General features: G+C 42.2%; 1 protein-coding gene and 2 long non-coding RNA genes across 3 annotated transcripts; 1 reads left to right on the top strand and 2 right to left on the bottom strand.

The window, feature by feature from the left end:
- Positions 1-756: 756 nt before the first annotated feature.
- On the bottom strand, positions 757-1120 carry LOC134196880 (uncharacterized). Its single transcript, XR_009972571.1, has 3 exons — positions 1090-1120; positions 935-1029; positions 757-863 (listed from the first exon to the last, which is right to left on the bottom strand). It is a non-coding gene; the product is annotated as an uncharacterized LOC134196880 (long non-coding RNA).
- Positions 1121-1432: 312 nt separating this feature from the next.
- Positions 1433-2896, bottom strand: LOC134196872 (uncharacterized). The gene is made up of 3 exons (XR_009972570.1): positions 2781-2896; positions 1729-1802; positions 1433-1661 (listed from the first exon to the last, which is right to left on the bottom strand). It is a non-coding gene; the product is annotated as an uncharacterized LOC134196872 (long non-coding RNA).
- Positions 2897-9891: 6995 nt separating this feature from the next.
- Positions 9892-22410, top strand: LOC134182637 (regulator of G-protein signaling 12-like). Its single transcript, XM_062650076.1, has 13 exons — positions 9892-10130; positions 10204-11870; positions 11934-12478; positions 12544-12630; positions 15201-15347; positions 15416-15535; positions 15610-15891; positions 15950-16138; positions 19153-19229; positions 19303-19426; positions 20604-20694; positions 20759-21115; positions 21508-22410. The coding sequence occupies exons 2-13, from the start codon at positions 10292-10294 to the stop codon at positions 22209-22211; spliced, it is 4302 nt and encodes a 1433-aa protein (XP_062506060.1). The 5' UTR covers positions 9892-10130; positions 10204-10291; the 3' UTR covers positions 22212-22410.
- Positions 22411-22927: the final 517 nt, after the last annotated feature.

Raw genomic sequence — 22927 nt, forward strand, 5'->3', positions numbered from 1 at the left:
CTATATCTAAGTAAGTTGCCAGCAGGATTTTCCCGAGAAGCCTTCTATTATAAACCTTTGTTATCTGCACCTTTATTAGTCCTTGGTATTCAAAGCAAGTAATCGGTCATAACACGTTGGCTACAATGATGAAAGTGATGACAGCTGAAGCTGGTCTTCCATTTCGAACCAACCACGCTCTTCGAGCTACCAGTGCAACAAGGCTGTTTCAAGCGGGAGTTTCTGAACATGTCATTCAAGGCAGAACCGGCCACTGTGGAATTTTCAACAGTCATAATCAGAGTTGATGGACAGTAGTTTTCTTTTTTCGAAGATCAGAGGCAAGACCTTTTTTGTTGTATGGGAAGATTTTAAAGCCAGGTGTTTGGTGATAGTGCCTTCTGCTGGTGTTGGCAATGTCTACCTACTCTAAAGAGCAAGTGCTTCATTGTTGGCTTGTATGTCCTGGTAACTCTATACGTGCATTGGCTATAATCCATCATTGACTTTAGCCAGTTTTGTGCTTCATCTTTACATGTAACACTTGTTCGAATCTGTGCATTGAAAGGTTCAGTTTGCGCTCCTATAAAATCCCGGGAATGTTGGCTTTCTATGTGCTTTATCATGTAAGTGTAAACTTTGGGTAGAACAAGTTGCAGAAATTTTGGCAATCTTTCCCATGATGATTCAGCGACATTAGACAGCTCTGTTGTTTCCCATATGTCTTTGATACACTTCTTACTTGTGAAAGCAGGCTGGTCTTGTGAAGGTACCTTGTGTACTTGTGCATCAGTGGCACTGCTGCCTGTTGCTGCTTCATCGGGTAGCAGGACCCCAGACTGCAAATCAGTTGCTATCCTTTCTCTTATATTTGGCATATAATCCTAAATGCAAAATCCCATTGTTTATGGAACAGTATGTAGTGGGCACTTTGAAACCATTGCAATTAAAGGACCTGTGAAAATTCCATTGGTTTGTGCAGAATCAAACAGCAGACATACTCGCAGACAAATACACCACAGTCATAGCTGCTTTCTCCTGTGGTATGTTCTAAATCAACAATGTAGTGCATATTACTGTTAGCACATTTATAGTGCAGTGCAGTCTTACATCTGGATACTGAAGTTGCCATCAAATACTATTAAATCGTTTCAGCAGGAACTCTCTATGAACAACAGCAAGGCCTGAGTTTATTATGACTAACTAAATTTGTTTCAGTAGTGCATCAGTTGCATGTATCTGTATATTAGTCATTGGTTGTATAGTGATACAGAATGGGTGAAATGTTGTATTTTTGGGTAATCAATGAGATTCATCTTTTTCATTGTTAGAATTTGTAATTGTGAGTTTGTGTATATTTGGTGTTGTAGACATGACCATCTAGTTCTAGGTATCTAGCAGTTTCTGGTGTATGCGTATAACATGACAGGTATATGAATCTAATGAAACATCAGACTAGTCTCCCTACCTTAATTGATGAAACGGCTTGGTGCCATCTCTAACAAGCGAGTCATAGTAAGTCATCACTCTTGCCTTTGGTTCTCCAAGCTAGTAGTTGCCAATTCGAAATAAGCCATTATACCTTTATCTGAGATTCAAGTAGCTCTTCCCATTAATGACCAATGTGAGGATTTAACATTGATGACACAAAGAATCAGGTCTTCTTGTAACACTGTCCATTTCTACAAGATCAATAGCAGTTTGTAGTTTGTCTGTTGAACTTGGCTCTTTTTCTGTATAATTTGTTACCTTTTTCAAGTCTTCACCCCGTCGTATCCACAGACACGGAGTTTCTCCATAAACAGACTGCCAACCATTTGAATCTGTAACAGGAGTATATACAGTAAGCATTCTTGCACCACAATTTTGCTAAGTATTACATCAATGATAGATTTTACTTACAACATTCTGATACAGCAAACCAAGTCATAGCTGAATGCAAGCAATACTGATGGTTACTCAAATATTTTCTTGTGGTTTGTTTCAACTTAATTCATACTATATGGTAATTTTGATTGTGTGCCACAGGTACACATAGACACACGCGCGTAGACAGTTTAAAGATTAGCAATGGATTAAGCCATAGCTATTTAATTAACAGTAATCTGAGAGAGAAGTCAATGACATATCAAATGAATAGTACAATATGCTAACTTTTTGTGTGCATTTACATGTGTATTTTTATACTTTCAACTTAACTAATGTGAGTTGTTGTAATTTCACTATATGATGGAGCAGTTCACTTGTTATCTGTATCACTGGCTACAAGTGACACCTAGTCAATTAACTAAGTTGCTATTAATTGGAAAATGCATAATATATATTGGTCCACAGGTAATGATGAAGAACTCCAATACCTCAGTGTCACGGAAAATTGAAATTATGTAAGCTGGTGTTTCTAAGAGATATACCGAACAGAGACTAAATTTGCTTAGTACTCAGACTTCTGTTGATCTCGTTTAATTAATTAAGGCAAACCAGATACTTGCAAGTATGATCCTGATACGTACAAAGACAATTAAAATAAGGGGAAAAAGATGCTTGCTATTTTTGTAAAACACTCAAAGATTTATCTTGCTAAAGTCTTTGTGTGTGTTGCAGCTTCTGTTTGCCATAGATTGCTGTTTTTTTAAGAGTCAGTGCCTGGCACGTGGCAAGGCGTAGAGTCGAACTAATTAGCTGTTGACACCAAGTTGTGAAAAATTCAAAAAAACATGCATCAATCTATTTTACATAAGAACTGTTGCACTTACAGTAAGTAAATTAGTATATCCCTGATAAGCAGTGTTTACGTGTATTACCTTATTTGAGTGGTCAAGAGTGCTGTTCTTCAATAGATACAAGTAGCTTTCAATAACCTACAATGTCAATATGAAATTTAACAGCTCATAAAACAATTGCTATTTTACAAATAGGAGAGATTAGTCCATAATGCTGAACAGTTGGAGTTGTAGTTTATGCATGAGAGCTCATTTAGTGTTGTGTGTGTGTGTGTGTGTGTGTGTGTGTGTGTGTGTGTGTGTGTGTGTGTGTGTGTGTGTGTGTGTGTCTTGCCGTCTAGTTGGAATAGAACAGCTGTCAATCTGGGTCTCATGTTGCAAACCAGGAATAAAACTACTAAAACATCATTCTGAAGTTATTAGATATAGCTGATGCTGACGAACACAATAATACAAGTAGTTTTATGGCCACTCATACGTAGTGAAGTGATGCTTGACAGTACTTCGCTGTCTTAGTAGTTGTGGTAAGAGATATGCAGTCTCTTCTTTAAACTCTAACCGGGGACATTGAGTCATATACTACAACAACTACAACAAGGTATTCTATTTGGGAAACTCCGAGTATACATGATGGATTAAGAATGTGAATGAAGATAGTTGAGAGCCAACCTAGGGCTCTTGACAACCAAGCCATCATAGTTTGATGTAGAAAATAATTTTAGTTTACATGCAGGCTGATGATCAGATGACCAGGCTGATGATCAGATGACCAGCTGTGAAGTATGAATACATATAAGCCCTTTGGGAATAGACTAGAACTGAAATGTATATAACTTGTGAAGGACAGGAAATTGCATGCTTTATTAAATCAATCAATACTGACTGTATATACTAATCAATATTGACTGTATAAATAAATCAATATTGACTGTATACATTACTCAATATTGACTGCATAAATAGATCAATATTGACTGTATATACTAATCAATATTGACTGCATAAATCAATCAATATTGACTATATACATCAATTCATATTGACTATATAAAATTAATCAATATCGACTGTATAAATTAATCACCATAATGACTGTATAAATCAACCAATATTGACTGTATATATCAATCAGTTTGAATGTATAAAAATCAATCAATACCGACTGATTTTACAGTCATTATATTGATTGATACATACAGTCAATATTGATTAATTTTATATAGTCGATATGAATTGATATATATTGATTGATATATACAGTCAATATTGATCTCTTTATACAGTCACTATGTTGATTGACTTATACAGTCAATGAAAACAGACAGACAAACAGACAGACAGACAGACAGATGTAAATTTTTGATTTAAATGGAAAATATATGTATTGAGACAGACAGACAGACGGACAGACAGACAGACAGACAGACAGACAGACAAGGACATTTATGTCCCTTTACTTTGCTTAATCTGCAAGTTGTATTTAGCTGTTGGACAGTGTGAACTGTACTTAGCCTTGCTTGCTATTGTTTGAAACTTTCTAACATCATTTATGAAAATATATGGAAAGACAAACAGAAAGGCTGCAGACAGGCAAACAGACAGTAGACAGTAGGACGTACGGACAAACAGAATTTACAATAGGGCTTTGTGCTGGCCATGCAGTTGAGACAATGATTTTTTTGATTCCCATGCAGACTAAATAATTTTGGCTCTATATAAAGAAATGTTGGACATTTTTCTCAGCAACATATAGCAGAATTGTTTCTCAAGAATTGCCAACCATTTGTATTTCCATTGATAGGAATAAGAGAGTTGCATGGCTCCATCATACGTACTGCATAAGCTGTCCCAAACTATTAGCGACATCTCTCCATTCTTCACAGCTTTGCCTTTTCCAAGTGACTCTCTCGTGTTGTCTACTCGTTGCATTTGCCAGTGAAGACTATTAACGTTTGTAATACAAAGTCAAGTTAGTAAACTAGCTGAAAAGTGTACTAAATTATGAATGAGCTGAAACTTGTAAAAAAGTATCTTGTTTATGAGAGTGCAAAAGTAATGTACAGATATAGTGGTTTAAACTTTTGACCCCAGTCACAGTACATAGATACGTCACATTACAACAAACAAAACCAAATCACAAGTATACATGTATTTGTCTTCAATAGTTTATTGAAATCAACAAAACAGACAGATGACATCTTTCTTGCTTTGTACATGTTAGTGTCAAAAATATTATAGTATGTCACAAAGCAGCATAACACAATTACTTCTTATTATCTCTAGTATCTCTAGTAAAACTGCTGTGTACTGGCACAACAACAAATCTAACTGTTGATATCTATATACAAATATTTGTTGTTCAAATACACACACACACACACACACACACACACACACACACACACACACACACACACACACACACACACACACAGAGTACACTAATTATATCACCGTCATTCATGTCACCAACCATATAACAACCAATGCCATATAGTGTGCCATAGTGTGTAGTTTCAAATATGATAATGTCAATTGGCAAAAGGCATATCCAATGTATACACCTGTAAGTGTCAACCTAGTTGTATATATAGTGTTTATCTTCTAAGAATCTTTTGGTACTAGTAGTAGTTGTGAAATAGAATTAATTAAGTTAGCTGAATACTTTGCACTTTGGTACTGTGAAATAGAAGTAAGTTAGCTGAATATTTAATTAAGTTAATTTGCACTTCTAATTAGTAATTGCATATTATATAATTGCACACATAAAATAGATTTGCAATAACTAGTACACAATTTGATGTATGCAGTGTATGCAACAGTGTAAATATTGCCGCACAATTCAATCCAGGCAATACATGCACCCAAAAAAGATCTCAAAACAAATAGATTTGTTTAACCGCAAACCCAGTAATCATTATAATCATTTCTAGATTATCAATCACTTTACCTGCTGTCCAATGTATTTGAAGTCGATTTGTGCCGAGAAAACAGCGTTCAGCCGACGCGACGTCCAAAACTGGGGGGCCCCTTTAAATAAACAGTGCAGGTTACTGCTTGAAAGATGCGCGAAAAGGCAGAAGTTCGTTTACGTCAAAATCGCGGTTGTAACATGTCCATTGACTACCGAGAATCAAAGCTGCGCCGGGTGCCTCGTACTAACAGACCACGTTCGTTTCAGCGATTACTCTGTTCGCGTTCACTGTGTATTTAAAAAAAATCGCTCTAGCTCCTGTGTCCTTCGTCGGTACGCGACGATCTTGGCATCATTCGAAAGCGCAAGAGCCAGGATTTCTTGTAGACGCTAAACATAGCATGAAACTAAGACACACCCAGGAGGATAAGGTTTTTGCATATCAAAGACCACATTAGTCTACTAAAACGTTAGGGTTACGATATTTTTACAGATAAGTGGTCACGTAAGCAGATGCCATGTCGATTACTTCATTACTATTAATTACTCTATTGCAAAGCTTCGTGCGTTCAGCAACGCTTGGTCGTGTTCACCTGGGCTTGGCTAGTCAATGCGACATCACTATCAAGGTCCGTCACTTCGTAGTCGTCATCTATCTCATTTGTGATATTAGAGCTCTCCATGATGTCTTTCCTGCATCTAGAAATTTTCTTCTTCTTTTTCCTCGTGTTTTGCAGGTATAGTAAGTCACAGTAAAACACCTCTAGTAAATCCGGAGTCACAGTAAACAAGCTATTGATGTCATAGGTCACAGGCAATTAGTTAAGTGTTTCTAAACCAACACAGTTGCTTCATTGCATAGTTCCAGATTCACAGTGAACGCGAACAGAGAGTAGGTCGTAGTCCAAACAAAAAATTCGCTCGGGCCGCCTGGCGGGTGCTCGCGATCGGTGTCGCATCGACTGGAAATCCGCCCAAGCGCACTAAAACCAAAAGTTAGACTTGAACATTGCCAGAAAACGCAAAAATGATGCTGGCAGATCGCCATGTGGCAGGCCAGATCATTCTGGATCTTCTCTTGAGATGGAACCTCGAGATGGAACTTCTCCGTGGTACCCAATCTTCAAAGTGCTTGTCATCGCACGCCGATTGGGTACTGTAGCAACTTACTATATATGTTAGCTTTGACAATGGCTGCAAAACTTGGGGGCACAAGTTCTGAAATTTGCAAAATCTAATCTCTTAAACGGTATTACCGTTTCACCCTTCAATTAAATAACCATCGCTGCCGTTTTTACAGCTATTGCTAGCTTTTCGTTTACTCTTTAGCGTACGTTAGTTATGAGAATTTTAACATAATCATCGTAAACAAACGCACAAGCGATAGTGTGGTCAACATCCTAGGTTTCTAAAAAAATTCAATTTTTGGTAGACAACTTCTAGGGGTGAATAGGGTTTTGTACTGACGTTAGCGTTGACGCTCTAGTGTCTCTCAAGGACCAGACTAGCGACGTTTCAGCTACCGACTAGAAGCAGCTCTAAAAAGCCGCTAGTGCGATTACTGCAGGATCAGTACACCTACACTAGGAGTGCTTGCGTTTAGTTAAGCCAGGTTGAGTCATTCTAAGCCTTACCATTTTGTTTGCCTTTAGACTCAATTTCCTCAAACAGACTCTCACATGTGTATGACCTTCCAGACGTATTATTTAGCTCCACAAAGTGAGACCATTCTCCGAAATTTTTAATGTTTCAAGCGATTGCATTTGTAGTACGTGCATACACTTCAAAAAATTAGAGCAGCAAAAGTTGCCGTGACACTCCCCTAGGCCGTTAGAGATGCACGTGAGCTAGAACGTATTATCGTTACCGGTGCATGTGAAAGTGACTGCTGCCAACAGAGTTCTAACGCCGATACGCTACCAACGATTCAAATGCCAGTGTGCTTACTTACACGTGCTACCTTGCATGCGCGAATTATGCATGATCGCTGCCATTAACTCAAGGTTGCCGTTTCCATGGGGATAGAGCTAATTGTTGATTGTAGTGACACTACAAATTTACTTTAAAATTTAGAGTTTAATTATCTATAGGTAATACAGTGCAACAAACCCTAGTACATGATCATTAATTTTGATAGAGGGCTGCATGTAGGCAGACAATTGAACTATCTCCTCTGATTTAATTAGGGAGCGTGTCACAACAAGTAAATTCAAAGCTGGAATGGCCAGTGAACGATCGTTCTCATCCGTTGCTGTGTTAAAAATGCGATGTCGGATGCTTTGTAATGGTATTTGTCTGCTTTCAGGCAATGCAATTGGGCTACTCACTATGTAGTAATTAATACGTACTGTTTGATGCATGCATGTGTTGTTTTTGCTGTTGGGTAAAAGCTGGTATTTAACTAATAGTTTAGAGCAAAAAACAAGTGCATTTGATTCACATCAGACGTAACTTGTTGATAGTCATCACCTACAATTTGTTCATCAGTGAAATGTATTGAGCTTATGTTTTGCTGCCACAGAGTGTCTGTTGATGATACAGTCAAGAGACTGCGTACGTCTTTTAGATAACTTATATTTCAATTAGTAAAAGAGTACAATACTTGTTCTCTGTTGTTCCTTCCAATCACATTCTGCTGTTCTCTAGGGACGTCAGTGGTGATCTACGTCTCGATCGTATACCAGTTGCTTGCATGGACTGATGCTGCAACAAGCATCAGCAGTACTATTCCACGAGATCAACGTCATGTTGGTACACAATGATACTTCTATAGTGTCAGCAGGTCTTCTTCTTTTGATTAATTAATACATATTTATAGATTTGTGTTGATTTATTCATTTTCAAAACCACTAAAACATAACGGTTAATTGAGTCTTTTACAGTTAGCATGATAGCACAAGATCTACTAAAATTTTTGTGGTCAAAGCTAATTCTGCATGCAGCTTAAAAATAGAATTATTAGACGTACATGTGAGTTTCCAAGGAAAGCAAAAACAGACTACAGTAACCTATTTACGGTCTTGGGTAATATATATATATATATATATATATATGTATATGGCTATTGAAATTAGTCAGATAGCGATTTAGACACATAATGTCAATATAACCTTTCGTGAAACAGAATCTAGCAACCTGCAGGGGTGTAGGAGGCAGTTTAACTTAATTAACTTTGCTGTCTGAATCTCTGGTCTAATGCGGTGTTACTGTACTTGGATAGATTCTTGTTAGTGACGTCATGTGGGCTGGCGAATATTCAGATAATATTATAGCCCCATCAACTCCTAGGTTCTTACGCCTATGACCAGAGAAAAGTCTATACGTATGACTACTAGTCTCGACCTCCCAAATCGGCCAATTTTATTTGGTGCTACAGGAGTCTGGAAGGCCAAGGCTTTATGACTACAGAGTTATGTTGCACTGCTATACCGTGGTTAATTAAAATCCCGCTTAAATTGTTTTGCGGCTGTAATCTAGTTAGAGTATGTTTGTACACCTTCATGTACACACAAGACTTTATATTGACCAATAATGAAAATGCTTAAAGATCATGTGACCTAATCAAATGTGGATGAGGAAGCGACAATTTGGTAAATCCAATTTCAGTCTTCCCGAGTCAATCCCACAGAGTTCGTACACAAGTAATTTTAATTACGCAACAAGTCCAAGCCGACACTCTTGTTCTACCTCGTTTTCTTGCGGTCACTAATTAACGCCTCGGTACTGCACCCAACCAGATACAAGGGCGGAGCCAGAATACTAATGAATGAGCATCCACAAATTTTTAGTTGTAAAGATGAGTGCAACTGCAACGTCGGATCGGCTAGACTTTGATTAAATAATTTATTACATTAATTATTAATCAAAGCGAAATCAAACAAATGATAGCAAAGCATCGGTGGCCGATGGAGGCGAGCACACACGATAGTAGGTATATGGACACAGACATGTACTGTAGTCGTGGACACAAAAAATTCTGAAGAATCAAGCAACCACCAACTTGCAGAAATATTTCTGACTATGTTTTAGTAGGTGATCAATGCCTTGTAGTACATAATCAAGTTTGAAAGCCGATCGACGCTGCCTGAACGTGTACGCATGCAATTTCTTAGAACAATAATGTATTACTATTAGCATCGACTTTAGACTCTTTCGGAAAGCCAACGCTCGCTCGTCAAGAACGTAGTCTACTAGACTCGCGAGAAACCTAACACAATAGACAAGGCGTGTCCTGCGTGGGAATGCTAGTAACCGATATCCCGTATATTGGATGTTACGACCGCGTCACAACGGTCACCAGAGGTGCAACAGGCCGTCGTTCGTACGGAAACGCTGATTTCACGCGACATACGAGGCAGCAGGCGAACTCGTTTCACGTTAGAGGTCATCTTTCTCCTAGATTAGCATCTCAAACTCCGCCCAGTGGCGAGATATCCTGTGTAGCGGTCAAATCAAGCGGCCGTTGTTCGGGCTTCGGTTGTCGTTGCCATACGCGACTCGCCTCTGGGCGTTCGACGGTAAGACGAGCGGCTGTGTGCGTGTTGACAGCTTCTTTGTGCGAGTAACAATAATTGTGTGTCGCTTTTGTAGGTTGTTTAGCGACTTCCCAAGTTGTCGACCTCGACGCGCACGCGCGAGAGTCGCGGCGCCAGCGACCGTCCAAGCGTAAGTCGCATCAATGAACAAGCGGGCAGCAGCAGGAGTAGGAGCGGAGGACGACGGGACCAACATGCTGGGCGCCGTGACTAGCGCGCGCGAGTACGAGCTGGTGCGTCGCACTAACGGCTACGGCTTCACGTTGTCGGGCGAATTTCCGTCGGTGGTGACGAGCATACTGCCGCTCAGCTCGGCCGACGAGAATGGCCTACAGCCAGGGATGCTCGTTTTGGAAGTCGACGGCATCGACGTGTCGCGTGCGAGACACGAGGACGTCGTCGGTTTGGTCGCCGGCAGCAGAGACACGGTGCGTCTACTCTGCACGGTGTGCAACCTCGACGTCGACGACAGCTTGGCCAATCGAAGGAGTGCGAGCGCAGGTATAATGAACGAACAGGCGGCGATTGCGCGGAGAATGAGTCTGCCGAGCAGCGACGAGTCGTTGCCGCTCAATCAGGCGATGAATGGACAATTCGTACCGGCTGACAACGCCGACGGTCAATACAAAGTGAAAAAACAGAGAAAGTCTCTCATGTTGGCTCTCGCTGCAGGACGCGAAGAGGCGCATGTAAGAACGAGGGAAGCACTAGGGGATAGGAATGCGGTGGGACTGTCACCAAGGGATGAATCCGAGAGAGATTCCCATCAGGATTCGGGCCTCAGGTTAGGCTACTCGGTAGTTCGGTTTCCCGTCGCGTATTTTGGATCGGTACAAGTCACGGCTACCTCCAAGGTGACGCAACAGGGCCGCGTTGATACTATCAGACGGTGTGTTGCAAGGGTACAGGCTGAAGGGAGGTGTGCACCAGTGACGTTGGAAGCCACAAGCACAAGCATCAGTCTCATTAATACTCACGGTCGAGTACTGATCGAGATACCGGCGCACCAGTTGGCTTACAGCTGCATCTGTATCGATGACACTCGATTTTTTGCGATTGTCACTCGTAGACTGAGACGACACGAGAAACATTTGTCCACACAGAAGCATCCGTTGTGTCACGTGTTTATGGTTAACGGATCCAGGAGATACACTTCGCAGGACAGTCTTAATCAATCCGCACAGGAAACGTCGCACATCTTGAAGTCGATTGCGGATGTATTGAAGACTTCAAAACGTCAGAAGGGTGTTCAACTAAGTCAACCATCGGAGCAAATAATCGGCGATCATGCCGGGAGTGGAAGCAGCGACGGACAACAACCGGGAGTCTTTATGATCGGACGTACAGTTTCCGTCGACAATATTATCGAGCAGTCGTCGAATGACTGGAGAGGTATGTCTGACCCTGATCTTTTCAATCCTAATCTTCTCAACGTGGACATAAGACGAAAGTCTTTTCATGTGACTTCGTCACCGAGTCTTCCAACAGACATGGACATCGTTGGACGATACCCTAATCAACCATCACACGGAAGTAACACTATTGAAAATGATCAACCACCAGATGACTATCCAGAGGTGTGGGAAGTGTCAGACCAAGACTCCATCGTTGACCTTCCGCCACCCCCACCACCGTTGTTAGAGACACTTGGTGCACCGCAAAGGAAAGATTTGGGTTGTTCGCAAGCATCTCCGTATCACTCTGAGTTGCCTAGACAGTCAGGTGAGAATCACACGGTCACCCCATTGTCTGATGTGCTAGACAGCCGGTCGTTTGTGTGTACAGGGTCACAAAAAGCACGGGAAATGAGCAGTCAGTTGAGCTGCAATATCGATCAACCTGGTGTGAATGAAGATGGGATAAACGGAAAAATGGACCAAGCAGGTGTTACTGTCTCTAAGAGCAACAACTTCCTCGACCTGCCTGATTGGTTTACAGAAGACTACATCCCGAGACTTCAGTCTCTCGAAGGAAGACGCGGTCGTGTTAGCAGAGAGAAGACTTCACTTGATGCGGTTCGTTCTCACGGTCGTATACCACGTGTCTCTCCCATTGAACGAGATGTAGCTCAGCACGGTCAAGGCGTCGACTTTGTCACTTCAACTGATCCGGATGAGAAGTTACCAGTGTCACCCGGTGCTCAAAGCCACGGCTATGTGAACGATATAAACCAAGGAGGCACGTTGCTGAACACCAGCATGGACAGTTTGGCTCTGATGTCGACGGTCGGGAGTGAGTACAGCGTTCGTGGTGATGTTAAACGGATCGCCAGTTGGGCTCTCAGCCTCACTCGTTTGCTAAAGGATCCGGAAGGCGTGGCATGTCTCACGGTCAGCATGACTTGACACCGACAAGCGATACGATAATGTGTGTATTGACTTCTGAATTCTGTTAGGAGTTTATGAGATCGGAACACAGCGACGAGAACTTGTCATTTTGGCTACAGTGTCAGGAATTTGCCGAATTGCGGGAGTCTGGAGCGGTGAGTTTATGAGCTCGGCATGTGAGAGTGCATAAGTGCATGCAAGTGTGAATGCATTCGCGAGTGCATGCGGTGAATGCATGTTTGCATGTGTTAGTGTATGTGTCATCTTTTGTGTTATAATCCACATGTGGTTGTACTACTGACTTTTCATGTTGACTTATTGTCAACGTCTCGGACATCCGCGTGTCCAGACTTCTTCCATATTTATTGCGTGTGCCGCCTTTCCTGTTTAGTGTTTGTTTCCATCTTTGTACATACCTTTTTGTCTGCACATCTGTTTGTTCACTAGCTTGTCTGTTCTTTGTTCTCCACATGTCTGTTCTCTATCTGTTTGTTTTTCATCTGTTTATATGTTGCCCATGTGGCTCGTTGTCTGTTTGCCTTACCAGTTGATGGGCAGTGGAATGTCTTTTTGTGCCGTCTTGTAATTGATCTGCTGGGACACAGCCAGAACGAATGTAACTTTGAAGAAAGAATCAGTGAAAAGGATCGTAGACTAAGAATGCTAGTGGAAATAGTGAAGTTTAATTAAGTGCAACTCAAATATCACCAAGGAGGAGACTAGTCTCGCTTAGCTAGACCCCTTTGCGCTGCATCATACTTCTGGGCAAAAATGGGTCTGGTGAACAGCCTTTGATGTCACTGTGTGCTGCCTAGCCAGTAATCGGCTATCTAAAGACTGGATTTGGCTTCACTAAAGACCTGATTGGTCTGCACGCAGTACAATCCTATCTCAAGTAGTTTCTCTTTTTTCCTAGACGACAACTCAAAGACTACAGCTAGATTCATAGTTGTTTGTGAAATCTGCATGTCTACAGCAGCAACTAGACACGGCCGTGGGAACGTTGCCATCGACAGGCTTCCATCTCATGCAGCCTGCCATGATCGAAGTCGTACGCTACGCACTTGTGTCACAACCGAGACTGAATGCAAACGTACTGAATGGATGAGAACATACTCAATGTAAAGCACACATGAGATGGTACCGAAAGACCAAAAGATGACTCATCTTGTTTTGATGACGTCAGTGCCAAGACCTTCCAGATATCGCTTACTCTGGACTGTCTGCTGCCAGTTGGGACGTCAAACAGAAAACAGCATTGAGTACATTCGCATACATCCATTATGTTCACATTCAGTCTCTGTCGTGACACGAGCACGCCCACAACATGCTACATACGTTGTCACGATCATAGCTGCATGAAATCAAAGCCTGCCGACGTCAACTTTCTCGCAGCTGCATTTAATTGCTACTGTAGACATGCAAATTTCACAAACAGCAACGACTCTAGCTGTAGTCTTTGAGTTGTTCCCTACGAAACAAGAGAAGCTACTTAAGATAGGATTGCACTGCTTGCATACCAGTCTGGTCTTTAGTAAAGCGGTAAGAAACCGAATCCGGTCTTTAGATAGTCGCTCGGCACACAGCGACATCAAAGGCTGTTCACCAGACCCATTTTCAGCCAGAAGTATGACGCGTTGGAAAGGGGTCTGGGTACGTGAGACTAGGAGGAGACCTAAATTTTTGTAAAATTGTAGACGTGTGATTTTGTTTATTGTAACAAGCACTAGAACTCTTGTTGTGTGTGTATGACCTTGTAAATTAGATTAGAACGACTTGGAATTGTGATGTTTTGCATTATTACATTACAACATCTGTCTATTCTACTAACAATAGTATAAAAACATTTTGAAAAATGAGAAAGATGTAGGGTTGCTGTATGAAAAACAGTACCATGTAGGGTTTGCTGTGACATCTTTCATGAATTCACTCATGCAGACTGAGCAGTACACCATCCCTACATTGCACCATCTTTTAGGTATAAAACATGTGTCTAGATGATACAGATACATTGCTCAGTCTGTATGAATGAATTTATAAAAGATGTCACAGCATGGTCTTGTTTCTACAACATCTGTCTATTCTAGTCTCACATAGCCAGACCTCTCCAGTGGAGAGGTCTGGCTACTCGAGACTATGTCTATTCTACTGTACTAACAATATCTCGAGAAGTCTGTCTATGCATTGTGATTTATGTAGTTATTTATGTATTTGTTATGTATTTATTTATTATGTATTTATTTATTTTTATTTATTATTTATTTGTGTATTTATGTATTTGTATATTTATTTATTTATCTATTTATTTTTTATATGTATTTATAGTTATTTCTTTATATTTATTTATTTATTTATGAATATACTTATTTGTGTATTTATGTATTTTTTATGTATTTATTATGTATTTATTTATTTATATGTATTATTTATTTATGTCTTTACTTATTTGTATATTTATGTATTTATTTATTTATGTATTTACTTATTTCTATATTTGTTTATTTATTTTTTGTATATTTAGCTCTTGTCTCTCTGCCTTTCTACCTTCTTGCCCACCTTTCTGAGTATTCATTTGTGTCGTATATATGTCTCTAATCAGAATGAATGAGGATCACGATATCCTGTGTATTACAATTTATCATTATCATTGATTTTAAATTCCATATATTGTTTTGATAAAAATTGTGCTCATACTCTTGGTTTTACATCCAACGTTCACTATCAGTTGCAGGCAGAAGCTCAAATGATCTATGATGAGTTTTTGTCCGAGAGTGCACCCACTCCAGTCAACATTGATTTCCACACGATTCACCAGGTGGCTGCAAGCCTCAATTGTCCTCACAAGGATATGTTTGCGAAGGCTCAGCGCGAGGTGCGGTGGCACACCCTTTCAGTCTTGAGTCTCGATCTTTGTGACTAACGAGTTGGATATTCGAATAGGTATTCAGACTCATGAAAATGGACTGTCATCCTCGCTTCATTCGTTCGACTCTATATCAGCAGTGCGTAGTGGCTGAGATGGAAAACTTACCCTTGCCAATTGATCCTCTATCGCCGAAGGTAAACTCACTCACAAAAATGGTATACCCAAAGTCAACCATTGCTAGACCTTTATGTGCTTTGATTAATTGTAGGCAAAGGTCAAGGTTCAACTGAGATCCTCGTCATTTCAGTGCACTAGCAGAACGCAAGGAGCCGACGAACCCGCTCAAACAAAATCGAGCTTGTCTATTTCATCCGGTTATGGCTCACAGACTGAAGAACGCAAGAAGAAGGAGAAAGAGAAGAAGAGGAGAGGCATCTTTTGGGGCATACGAAGGAAGGTAAAGTCACAGTCGGCTGAAGAATTGGATGGACATGTTGGAGATCGTAACAGTGCTGCGGTCGTCCTGAGCGAAGAAGGACGATTGGATGAGGTGATTGATGACTGTCATCGTATTGTGTTGTTGTGTTCATTTATTGGTTTCTGGGTAGTTCAAGCAGTTGGCCGATGTTAGTGGAGGTTCAAATGAGCAGATGTTTCGTGTCATCTTGCCGGACAGCTCGTCGACGATTGTGATGGCGAAGCATGGCAGGACAGTGAAGGAGGCGTTGCAGAAGTTGTTTGATAGGAGGAAGTTGGAGTTTGAGTTGCTCGATGTTGTGATACAGAGCAACGGCGAGGTGCAGTCATTGGTGTGTGTGTGTGTGTGTGTGTGTGTGTGTGTGTGTGTGTGTGTGTGTGTGTGTGTGTGTGTGTGTGTGCGTGTGCGTGTGTGCGTGCGTGGGCACATGTGTCAGTGTGTTTGTCTATCTGTCTGTCGTAATTAGTACAGGTAGTAGTGGAATGTACCTGTAAGTTCAACAGGGTCCTGGAGATCCGCTATTGAGATTTCTTGTCAATCTAATGTACTCTTGTATTTAGTTTGTTTGTCTGTATTTAGTAAATGCAAAATCTGTCAGTCTCTCTGTCTCTGTGTCTGTTTGTCTGTCTGTCTGTCTGTCTGTCTGTCAATACCTATATTTCGAATACAGTACAACGTTGATTATCCGGACCTCGATTATCTGGACTTTCGATTATCCAGACAAATTCTGTGTCTCCTAACTTTCTGTGTTCCCGGATAAAGGCACTATAGTATATTTTATTTTGTATACTAGTACGCTGTACTCTCTGCTCCCGCTGACTTTGCGCTGGGAAGTGACTAATGATACAGCAGTATTTGTTTACCACACTCAGATGTTAAGTGATATCCCATTAACTGTACAATTTAGAGGTCATATTACAATACAAAGATGTTAAGGTAACAGTAGAGGAAGTCGCAGGCTAGCAAGACGAAACTGAACAAGAAGAGGAGTCAGAAATATCAAGCAACTACTTGGGAAACAAGAGCAACTGTGTGTTGATGTCAAAGCAGCAAACCGTTTAGTGACCTTGTTAATTGGCTACTTCCTCTATTAGCAGCATTCTTGTTGTAAGACCAAACCTTCTTAATGAGTTAAGAACCCCAACGACTCTTGATATGCAAAAGCCTTATCAATCCGCCTGTGTAATGCATACGTCGTCGTTACCCTAGCTATAGAAAGTCCGGGAACTTGCGGTTTCGAACGATACCAAGGTCGTCACTGTCTGCCCTATTGCCCTATTGTGCAGAAGTTATTACAGATTTTCAAAGTGCAAAGTCAGCGCGAACAGAGAGTAGGTACAGCCTTTCACAAATGAGCGAATACATAACAGAGAACGTACTAATTTAATAAATAGGCAGCTGTTGATGACTCTGCTAGTGACATGAATGTACAGTAAGTTGGAAACAGAGTGTAGTCTTGTACAGTGGAGGAAAATTAGTTGATATTTATCAACTTTTGATTATTCTGACACTAGATTATCCGGACTTCTAACCTGTCTCCGGAGTAGTCCGGATAATCCAGGGTGTACTGTACAACAAAAGTTTCCAACGACGAATTTTATTTTACAACGTATTGACAGTCATCAAAGTCTCTGACGATAGCCTTCGGTCTTGATGAAATAATTGCAGGTTTTGCGATAATCACACTTGTGTTACGACATTGTAACTGTACGGAAAAATAGCTTTCTCTATTGAATCTTGAACTCAGCAATGTTGGTGTGTCCATTCTCATCCTTTCACATTGTCTGTCTGTCTGTCTGTTTGTCTGTCTGTCTGTCTATGGTAGTGTATTTTCCTAAATCAACACTAAAACATTTACACATCATAGACCGAAAGAATGTCCAGCGACCATCAAGTCCACATACAAAACACTAAACAATCCAGGGTTATCACAAGAGATTTTGGGAGTGTGAATGGATGGCGGGTCCACGGCGCATGCAGTCTGCTCTTTACAGTTGGACATGTGCACTGGAACCGATCTCAAGTGAGGTAGACTTTGCATTGTAGCTACTGCATGTAACGTACATTCAAGTACTGTGGCAAGGAAATCAACATTGATCGCCAGTAAGCACTTCTTAGCAATTTTCGTAGCTTGCGCATGCAAGAAAGTCTGTCTAGTCAGACGTTGATTGACGTGACGTGGACCACTGTTGTTCCTTCGCATGAAGCCATGACTAGTCTCGAGTAGATTCTAGGTGCTACTTCTCGAACGAATTTCCAGGTCACTGGGAGGTCATCCGGGACTAGACTGCAATCAGCACTTATGCGTACATTTGGAATGAGGTTATCATCCCGCGTTATGTTGTAAGATCCTAGATTTGTGGCAATTGTCACGAAACTAAGTACCATAGTATTGTCCGTGTTTCAGTAGTATGTAATTCTCAAGCATTCCTTAGCTGTAAGACTTTGGACTCTCATCTACCGTTTCTGAGCGTGGCGCACTCCTACTGGAGTGGCCTGCCACACTGTAGCGAGATCCCTGCTATCTAGCTAACAAGTGCTCAGAATACAAGTCAAACTCTACATGTCAACGACTAGAGAGTCTATTGAGATTTCTTGCAATTGCTCTAGCATTGCAATGCTGAAGAGAATCTGAGAAGCACCATCTCCAGAAAACTTTTAAGTCTCTGCCATTTTCTGTCCATTTTTGTCTACGGGTATATCATGCAAGTCCTGAAGAAACTGGTGAGCTCGCCACCTCCAACAGCCAAATGCTCAAAGACTAGCGGGGTGCAGTCAGAAATATTGCCAAAGGCATCTGCTTCATTATTGTAGTTTAGGATCTGTGAGTTTCCCTTTTGATGCAGCGTAAATCCGTCAACCTCAGGGGATGATCTCTCTTTCCATGGATGTGCCAAAGACACACCCAACTGTCAGGATGACAATTTTTATCTGATGTAGAGGTCACCAGGCTCTATAAGTTGATCATACCTAAGGCACATATGCAGTCACTCCACACACTAGCTAGCGATTCGTTCAACCATATAGGCCCACCGCCTGATTTGCAGGCTAAGAGATGAAACCCTTGCTTGTCAATAAGCCTTCCACACTCACATTTCTTAATACTACAGATTAGTGGATCACTGTCTGCCTGTTTGTCTCCTAGTCTCCTTGCTTGCCTGTTGGTCTGTTTGTTTGTCTTTCTTTGTGTGTGTGTGTGTGTGTGTGTGTGTGTGTGTGTGTGTGTGTGTGCATGCCGTGGGTACTGTACAGGCCTGCCTACTTGTCTCTCTTTGTGTCCACTTATTTGTCTCATTTTCTTACGATCCTGTGATTGAACCCCATTACATTTAGGTCGTCCCATATGAAGCTCCTGTTTCATGCCTTCACAACAAAGAAGTTCGTCTTCAGAGCGCAGGATTGACTTTCAAGTACAGTGTATTGCTCCTGTTCCTACACGTTTGTGGTGATGCACCTGTGATTGATATCATCATTTCTTGTTAGAGCACTGTTTGCTGATAATGTTCACATAACAGTCAAAGTAAACAAAAAGAAAACGATCCGAGACGTTCTGAGTGGTGTGATGACTCAGAGAGGATTGGATATCGACTGCCACGTTGTTCACCTGGTATGATAAACAGTGACAGAACAGGATGCCAGACAGACACAGAGACAGATGGACGGACGGGTTGACCGTAGTCATTCTAGTTTGTTCTGCCAGTCTGTTTTTGCTGAAGGGCAGAACAGCGGAGAGTCGAGTTTACTGACAGAGAACTGACGATATCTGAAAGCTATTTGGCAGTCAATTAATTAATTGATTAATTAATCAATTTTTAACTTTTGTAAAGTCTTGTATAAAAGCCGCCCTTGAATAAGAGCTACTCAAAGCTACACTCGAAAATTAGCCATGGCTAGAATTTACAACAGACAGACTCAGGGGGGTCATTTGCCTTTCTTTGTCGATGTGGTATACACATGGGTGCACACCTGGTAGACACATGGATGTCTACCTGAGTGATAATGGGGTTGTGACACGCCTTTTCTTCTTTTGCCACTTTGCATTCACGAGAGTTTCTTTCCCTGTATCATTTTGGAATGTTTGAACGAATGCACCATCTGTGCAGTGCACTCTCATCCAGAGTCACTCATTCACGAAAAGACTGGGCATTATAGAACTCGAATTTGTGGCTATCCTGCTTGTGTCTTGGTATAAACCTGTCTTCCAGATTGTCGTGATTGCCTACAAGCATAGATGCCTGCAAAAAATCCTGAAACTTAAGCTTTTACACAAGCTGCACTGGAATAGTAGCCACGGCTAGTATTTTCAACAGACTGGGGGTCACTTGCTTTGTTCATGTCATTGTGGTATACCCATGGTGTAGATGTGGTAATGGAGGTTGTCGTGTGACAGTATTCTTTAACCGCCTTGCATTCAAGAGACAGTTTCCTTCCCTCTATTGTATCATTTTGGCAAGTTTGAATGAAGGCACTCTGAGTCACAAAAAGTCAGGGCATTATTTTAGAACTCGAATTCGTGGATATCCTACTTGGGCCTGCCTGTGTTGCAGAGTGGTGGTTGCAACATAAGCATGGAACAGTTGATTTGTGAAAAGAATCTAATGTTATTCAAACAGTATGTGCACATGCTATTAACTTAGAAGGTGTAGTCAACATGGAGACAATATGACGTCATGATGCCTGTACAAAATTTCTGAGTGCATCTAAGCGGCGGCTTTTGCACAAGAGTTTACTGTCAAGTAGTTTTCGTTTAACTCTCAATTAAAATTTTAATTAATATTTTTTAGGATAACTGTCCCGTTCCATTACAACTCGACATTTCATCAACTCTTCTCGTAAACCAGACCGTCCTGATCAAACCCACAGCACAGATAACGCGTACGGTCCCGACATGCACATGCAGCCAACATCGAATTTTTCCTCACTCTCTACGCTTTTGCAGGCGAAATCTACGAGAACGAATCGAGCGCGTCGCCGGACAGAGGATACCAAAGCGAACGTCCGTCGTCATCGCTATCGATGCAGTCGGAGCAGTCGAACGCGTTGAAAGTCAAGACGCGCAACTTTCAACAGGCGCATCTCGATCTGAAGGCGACAAAGTCGGCGCCGACGAGGTCGGCGAGCGACGACGCGGTGACGGACGGCGAGCTGACGACGTGTCTGCCGTCGAGTCCGCGCGGCAGGAAGCGGGAAGACGAGGTGAAGAAGATGCGAAAGAGTGGGAGAAAGAAGAAGGATGATGCGAGAGTCAGCACGGAAGTGGCGAGCCGTGGTTTGATGCCGGCACCATCAACAGACGGTCTGTGGTATACGTTACAGTGGCGGATCCTGAAGGTTTCCATGGTTTCCATGGATACCAACCCCTTTTGCTGCATGACCCTTCCTATGCTACACACATTCGTTTCCATAAACACTAATCTACGCGGTCACCTAAATTTTCAAGTACAGTACCGTATTGCTTCGATTATACGCCGCCCTCGTTTAAACGCCTAGTTGAAACCCTAGCTAATAAATAAACGTCGGGGCGTTTAATTGAAGAAATACGGTACATGTACACTTAGACTTGTTTAGCGCGCGTGACATATCCCTCTCCTTGAATATGTACAGCGTTCGCCCGTTTTCAAATTCCTGGATCCGCCACTGTCAGTTACTATATAGGGAACTATCACGTGACTGGTTGATTGTGTCTAGATTTGATTACGTTGTTGAATCGGATACAGTGTGATCGGCTCGACGATCAGCGCACCGGTTTGCCGTCGCCCGATCCGTTACCGGATCTTCTCATACAACGCACCCAATCACAATCGGACGTCCTCGACGGCGGCGCCGACCGACCGCCGTTGTTGCCGCGGAGCGACAGCAATGAAAGCCGCCGGAGTCTCACACTGCCCGTTACCGTGAACGAAATGCGGCAGCTCACGCCGCCATTTGGCGACGACGGAATTTCGCACGGTCGACGCTCTCCGAACGTCGCGGCGGACAGGAAATGGGTGGGTAACGGCGGCGCCAACGATCAGTCGCTGTCGGTTCCCGATCTCTGCCCGGTCGACGACCCGACGTTCGCATGTCCGCCCGACATCACCGACGTCGACGTCGGCGACGGCGCGGTCACGCGACGGGCTGCATATGCGCGGTCGCGACGAAAAGAGCGCGAGCCGGTGACGAGCACGCCTACCAGGGATGCCGCGCTGCGTGGCAGCCAGAGGTTCGGCGACGTTTCTACGAGGCAAGAGCGACGTAGAGTCGAAAGGAGCTTGATGATTACCCAGCATCCTATCGGTCGGTATCAACTGTCGCATGAACAGCGGAGGGAGTCGAAACGACGAGACAGATTGGTCGGTCAGAAGTTGCACGATGCCAGTGGCATGAGCGAGACGAGTGTCACATTCGTATAGATGTTTATTTACGTCAAGTACATGAGTTCTATTACCTCTAGTCAGGAGGATGCGCGCGGACGCACGTAGACCGTCCGTTTGTGACTGCCGGAGGTGTTATGTCATAACTGGATATCCTTATAAATGCATGATGAATCGACATTTTTCTTACGAAAATTATTTTCTCAGGTTGTAATTCACGAAATATAATCATGATGTATGGCCATCTTTGTGTCCGTATGGTGACGTCGCACATGTGTAGTGTGGTGCGGTATGTCTTACTGGTTTCATTTCACGCCAGTGAAGAAACCTGTCTGACTTATATTTTCATGTGCCATTTGAATTGCAGTTCGCAGCGCAGCTCCTGCCTATTACTTGACGTTCGTTCAAGGTAAAGAAAGTCAAGTCGTTTTAGCGGTGTTCGTGCGAACGCAGAAGGTAAGAACACGAATACAGGTTTCAATACTTGTTAATTAGTGATTGATGCTACTACGCGTGTACATATTACATGATAGGATCCGCCGCTGTCGATGAATGGAGTTCTTCGCGTTTTCATTGCCGCTCAGCCGTACCTAGGGACAGATAGGGGAGACAACGAGGGTCCGCTAACCTCCTACTGCCACCTTCAAACCCTAGCCTGTAAATGTAGAGTTCAATTCATCCTGTAATATGAATTAGACGTTGGTAAGGAGTACGTGTCGAGACAATCTAGATCTACGGAATTTCGATCATTTACT

Source organism: Corticium candelabrum, chromosome 1 (assembly GCF_963422355.1).
Source record: "Corticium candelabrum chromosome 1, ooCorCand1.1, whole genome shotgun sequence".
In the NCBI taxonomy this organism is placed as follows: domain Eukaryota; kingdom Metazoa; phylum Porifera; class Homoscleromorpha; order Homosclerophorida; family Plakinidae; genus Corticium; species Corticium candelabrum.